General features: G+C 41.8%; 1 protein-coding gene across 1 annotated transcript in view; it reads right to left on the bottom strand.

The window, feature by feature from the left end:
- LOC104959459 (histone acetyltransferase p300-like) overlaps positions 1-5985 on the bottom strand; it is a gene marked incomplete at its 5' end in the record, with an annotated part of 9622 nt that extends 3637 nt beyond the window's left edge. Inside the window, 5 exons of the mRNA XM_010787359.1 lie at positions 1632-1784; positions 2870-2949; positions 3250-3324; positions 5244-5376; positions 5868-5985. Coding sequence (XP_010785661.1) covers positions 1632-1784; positions 2870-2949; positions 3250-3324; positions 5244-5376; positions 5868-5985 — 559 coding nt within the window. The remainder of the gene's footprint in view (positions 1-1631; positions 1785-2869; positions 2950-3249; positions 3325-5243; positions 5377-5867) is intronic.
- Between the last annotated feature and the right edge of the window lie 441 nt (positions 5986-6426).

Below are 6426 nucleotides of genomic sequence, written 5' to 3' on the forward strand. Positions count from 1 at the left end.
TGTTCAGATGACGTCAAATCCAACGGGATGCCATAAATAAACTCCACAGAATCACACTACACACCTACGCAATGATTACATTCAGGCAGACTGTAGAATACAACCTCTTTGGACAATTCATATACTTATTGAAAACAAGCTACAAAATGTAATACCTTGGGAAATGCCGTTTAATACTTTTTAAGACCCCGCGGATACCCTATATCAGGGGTTTTCAAAGTGTGGGTAGGTGAGCCTCCCCTCAGAGAACATAAGAACAGCCGCGCCCCCCCCTCCCAATTATTATTGCTGTTATTATTATTATTATTATTGTTGTTGTTGCTATAATGCAGGGGTATTCAATTGCATTTCAAAGAGGTCCAGTAAGAGAAAATGTAATTAAATGCTCTGTTTTCGCTGTCTACCTTCCACCATTTGAAATTACTCCGACTGTTTCTCTCCTCTTGTCTCGTCTCTGTGTGTGTGTGTTTGAATCTATCGTGCTGACTGCAGCGATTTGATTGGCTGAGTAGCGTCACCTCCTTAAAACATTAAACAATAACTTTTTTAAACCTTTTTATTTTTATGTTTTAAACATATTGTATAAAACTCCCCCACTACTTGGACTATTCCTTGCACCCCTCTAGAATAAGCCCGAATGGTCTCAACCATATTGCATCAGTAACGTGCACTTGTTATTATAACAAGATCGCAAGGACACTGGTAGCGATCGGAAAATTGAGTGTTGTTCAGTTTGTGTGTTGTGGAACATGCGTGTCCGTGCATGAAAATATACCACACACCCAATTACAATTGCATGTTCAATTCACTACCCTGAAAGTTAATACAGTTGTAAAAGTTGGAACAGCCTGTGGACAGCCGTTCTTCCTTGCATGTCAGTCGCCGACACCTTCTTACAGAGGACAGGCACATCTAGCTGCAGCACGACCTATATTTCCGCACGCCGTGTTCTCAAGACATCTTTTTTTTTAAATTTCCAACATGGTGGATAAATCCTTATATGCTCCCGGCAACACACTGAACGTCAACTTTGCCTCCTTATTACACTCACCCCTACTTTAGTGGGAACAATGAGTCTGCGTCTTTGATGCACAGAGGAATAAACGCAGATCATACTCTGGCTGCAGCCTTTACCGGTACTTGCTTTTGATCAAAGTCAATGCGGAAAACCTGCACTCACACAGGTAGGTGGAGGTGAAGGGAATGAGCACTTTTACAGCCTTTTTGGCGAGGTGGGGGAACTCGGTGTCCACAGACAGCCACAAGTGGGCAAGTGTCACTTTACTCGTCTTTTTCTCGTTCTTTTGTGTCTCACGCTGCGCCTCCCCTGAAGCTCTCTGGCGCCCCCCAGGGGAGGCGCGCCTCACACTTTGAAAACCGCTGCCCTATATAAACATCATTTTTTCATTAATTAAAATCATTTCTCATTTCATTTATTTGTTTCTATTCAACATCATATTTTAACCTTCCAAATGATGCAATATATGTACAAAAATGTAGATACTGATTGTTAGTTCATCTGTATCCTAAGAATCTTTCCTATACAAAAGACTTAATCCTGAGTGCGCCGTGCCACATCCCCCTGATCATAACTCTCTGACTAACAGGTGAATGACTTCAGGCCGTCTCACCTGTCCCAGCCCTGCCTGAGCTCCAGGTTGAGCCATCCCGCTCTGAGCTGCTCCGACTCCTGGTCCTGATCCAGGAAACTGACCCTGGGTCAGATACTGGTTCTGCAGCTGGTTCACATTCGGCTGCCCCATCCGTGGACCCACCATTCCCATCTGGAACATCAAAGGGCAGGGGTTAAACACTTTTTTCTAGCATGCAATAGTTACTAGTTAAAGTGGCATTTTCTTAACCGACTTTGTAACAACAAACATTTATTTTGATTTACATACAACAAATGTTTGAACATTACACCCTGGAAGCTACTGTATGAAAAGACACTTCAACTTAGGTCAACTTTTAGTTTTTATGCACCCCTAAAATGGAACAAACTTCCAGAAAACCTGAGGTCTTCACCAACGCGGAGTTCTTTTAAATCGAGGCTAAATACCGTACTTTTTTTAGCTTCCTAACCAGAAGTCTTAACTTGTTTTAGCACCTACTGTATTTACAATGTCTGCATCTCTTTTATGCATGGTTCTTAAGAATCTGTTATTCCATAGTGTTTATTTATTGTGTTCCTTTCTTTTGTCTTCTTTATAGCCGCTTTCACACCAAGTACTTTGCCGCACTTAGTTCCCAGCACGTAGAACCCCCATTGAACTAAGAAAAGATCGCGTTCACACCGGAATAAGTTCCCTGAGGGAGGATTAGGCAAATGAAGCCGCTGACGTCACTTCTTCTTCTTCTTCTGCTGCTTTGGGTTTACTGGCAGGCCGCAAACAACTTCACGGCGTATACTGCCACCCGAAGTCCCCGGCCGGAAGTCCCCGGAGTTGGGGACTGGCTTCAGTAGAAGCTGCTGGGACTCCCAGCAGCTTCTACTGAAGCCTTCCGAGTAAATCGCCAGAACACCGACACCTCCTCATCTCCACCGCTCCCATGTTTTCTTTTGTGTTGCCATAAGTTAGTCTCTCTCCGTTGGTGCGCTGGGCTAAAGTACCTGCTCTCTAGCAGGCACTAAAAAGGGGGGAAAAGTTCTCATGAACTAAGTTCTCTTTTTGGTGTGAACGCAAAATCCTAGGAACCATCGGAACTGAACGGGAAAAGTACTCCGGTGTACACTAATGTTGATGTAAAGCACTTTGAATTGCCACTGTGTCTGAAAATAAACGTACATTACCTTAAGTGACATCCTTATTGTGTTAATCGACACATTAAAAACGTAACTATGTGATAAAGGTGTGTGTTCAGGACTGACCTGGTTGCCAGACGTTCCCATGGGGAGAGGAGACCTCTGGCCCATCGACTGCATCCCCATCTGACTGAACTGATTCATTCCTGAGAAAACACACATTGTTATTGAAACAACACAAAATAACAATTTCATGTGAAAACCACACTTATATTGTATTTTGTTTCTAGATGGCTCTAAGGGCAGAAATGTGGTTTGTTTTGCAACATTTTCCCCAAAAATGTTTGCAACATTTTTTTAATTAAAATGGAGCAGTGGAAACATTTCCTGTGAAAAAAATGTTTCTGTCTTTTCGGCTGAACCAACAGAGACATTTATCAGATATTAAGTCCGACCATTAACTGATGAATTTAACTAATATGTCATGATGTCTTGTGTTTGTTTACCTGGGACTTGCATTCTGTTGACCATCTGATTTGGTCCAGGGGGTCGAACCATTGATGGGTCAGGGAGCGGACCGTCTGAAAAACAGAGACAAGAGATTTAAAATAAAAAATCAAGTTGTCATCTGGAGAGCACAGGAGAGGAGGAGGGGTGGAGATGTCCCGACCAAGTGTGTGTGGAGAGCTTTGTACCAACTCTGGAATGCTGCCTGCCGTGTGGGACAGTTAATTAAAAATGTGTGTAAAATGTGATGTGAACAAATCTGCACAAGCTTCTGTATTCAGGGGACCATCAGGACAGCGAAGAAACATTTAAAAAAGTGTAATGCATGTCAAAAAAATGGAGGAAACCGTTGATTCTGTAACATTTAAGATCAGGTGTCAGGATCTTAACCTATGTTGTGAAAATTGACTTCAATGAGCCTTAAAACTCCACTTAATGCTGCAGAAATATGAATTAAGATGACAACTTTTGCAGTCCCATATCATGGCTTGCTTAAAATCTCAAAGCACGAGGTAAGATAAGATAAGAGTTACAAAACAATGCTTAGATGTCCTAACGTCACATTCCCCTGGATTAAATCATCATTCACGTGAATGCGTGCTGCCCGGCATATCGTGAGCATGCATGTTTCATAGGTCCAATTTATAGTCACTTTATATAATATATATTAAACGTTTTAGCTTGTAATGTCAAACTGACACTTATACTGTATGTGTGATTGCACTATCGGGAATGCTTTGAATTTCGCTGTACTCTGTGTAGTGAAGGAATAAAGGAATCTGAATCTAAAGCTGCGTGGACCATGGATGTATAATAAGAACTGGATACAGCGTGGGAGGCGGGGCCTCGTTCATTCCTATGAGAGTTGCTCATTGACGCATGAAAACAAAATGGCCAAACTTTTGAGAGAGCGAAACGTCACGAAAGTATTCATATAATCCGTTCTTATTGTGCATCCATGGGTAAAGGTAAAACTCATGTAGTGCTGAACACGTCACGTGAACGTGCCGGGCGGCGCGGTCCCGTGGGTTAGATGCGCGTTCATAATGCAGAGGAACATAACTCTCAGAATAACGTTATTAGCACATTTTACAACTTGAGGACCGAATGTTTTTAATAAGGGCTATACAAACGTTCATACTGGGTAGTTTATTTAGTTTAAAAACAATTATCCAACGATTTACAGACGTCTCTTTCCCAATGTTAGTCAATAGAGAGGTGAAGTCTCTCCCTTTCCGGTGGACCTCCATGGGTTCTTATTTCTGAAAAAGTATGTATTGAAGTCAATGGAGAGAGAAAGATTGTCTTTCGATCCCGTTTGAATTGTGCCACGAATTACACATATGATGTTTGTCAATTTAAAAGATAATTTTGCAAGTCAAAAAAATTAAAATGTGTGGTAACACATTTTGTTTGTGTGAAACCGCTCAATGAACTACATCTCCCGTCTCGCACCACACACCAAGACGGCCGTCACGTTGGCACATTTCACTTCTTTCTTTCAGAATGAGGCGGAAAGTATTAAAAGAGGTGAAAGTCACTCTAAGTCTGGGCATGTTGAGAGCTGTACACACACACAAGGGGAGTTAGTCTGTTCCTAAGAGCCAGCATGCGGGACCGGGACTCTGGGATTTGTAGTCTTTCTAGTTGCGTATTTTTCATAGTCTTATATTTCAACAGTTTTACGACAAACTGTGACTTTTTTGACATGGAAATTATTTGTTAAGATTGACAAACATCATATGTGGAATTCGTGGCACGATTCAAACGGGATCGAAAGATAATCTTTCTCTCCCCATTGACTTCAATACATAATATTTCCTAAATAAGGTCCAATGGGTCGGAAGTAGATGGGCGGGACTTCGCCTCTCTGTGGGGAAAAAGTCTTTCCGGGCCCAGCGACTGATACGGAAGTGTAGTAACGCCGTTTGGCCACAACGAATATTTTCCTCAGAGTCCGGCGCACTTCCTGGGGGCTTGGGTGTGGACTCACTTGGAGGAAGGCCAACGGGGGGCGGACCCAGGCCGATGCCGATGCCCTGCTTCTGGAGCCGCGTCCGCCGCTTCTCCTCCAGCTCCTTCTGGATCTTATAGATCTTCTCGGCCAGCAAGTGATAGTACTCCGCCTGTCAGAAAGATGGTAGGAAAATAAGAAAAAATGTGGCCAGGAGGGGGAATTTCCCAAACATGTAAGAGAAGTAGAAGTTGACTGTTGGTTTGGATAAAGATTCAGTATTGATTTGTATATAATCACTAAGAAGGTAAAGTCACAATGTGGTATCACTCGTTATGCCGCTTATAAAACACATATGTTATGATAACAAAATCTGAGACTAGATCTAGTCTTATGTCACATTATTGATATAACTTTGAATATCTAAAGTATGTTTTTTGAGGAAAACAGAGAAGTTAGCAACAATTTAAAAACACACAGAGAGGATTTATCTGCAGCAAAAAGTAATAACAAGTGAAGATCATAAGCTCTGGATTTTCTCCTACGTCCAACAATGTGATTTGGGAAGTTGATTTGACTCTGGCTAAAGCTTCACAATTAAAAAAGGCAAACGTGTTTCCCTTTCTGAGTAACACACTGAGCTAAAAGGCCAGAGTAACTTACTCTACTGTTGGCCGACTCGTACATGTCTCCCTCCACTTTTCGGGCGTAGGCCACTAGGTTCTCCATTCGTCGGTCCTTCAGAGCGGCGGGATCTGGGGTCGGGAAGATGGCCTGAACGCTGTGGGAGGAGAACAAAGAGAGGAGGAAAGAAGGGGAAATATATAATCATTTAATGCAGTCTTTGTCAAAATACTTCTTAAACAACACATGTCATTTTTAGTCTTGGTAATAGTCCAGGGTTCATACACTTTTTCTCCAATCATTTTCAATGCTTCTCCAGGACCTTTACCTAATTTTCCATGACCAAAAAACATTACTCTTTCTCAGCGGTACCACTGAAAATGGTTTATTTTAACATGGAACAGGAGAATAAGGTCTGAAACATGTTGTGCCTATCTAAAACAAATCAAATAGCTTACTAGCTTCTACAGGCTAACGCAACTAAAATCTCTCACCAGCAAAACACCTCGACAGTTAAAAGCCATTTTACGTTTCATTACTATACCATAGAGTATGTATTATCATTATAGTATTACTATTTCGGCGATTAGATAAAATA

This window comes from Notothenia coriiceps, unplaced genomic scaffold, assembly GCF_000735185.1.
Source record: "Notothenia coriiceps isolate Sejong01 unplaced genomic scaffold, NC01 NC01_scaffold00001151, whole genome shotgun sequence".
Lineage (NCBI taxonomy): Eukaryota > Metazoa > Chordata > Actinopteri > Perciformes > Nototheniidae > Notothenia > Notothenia coriiceps.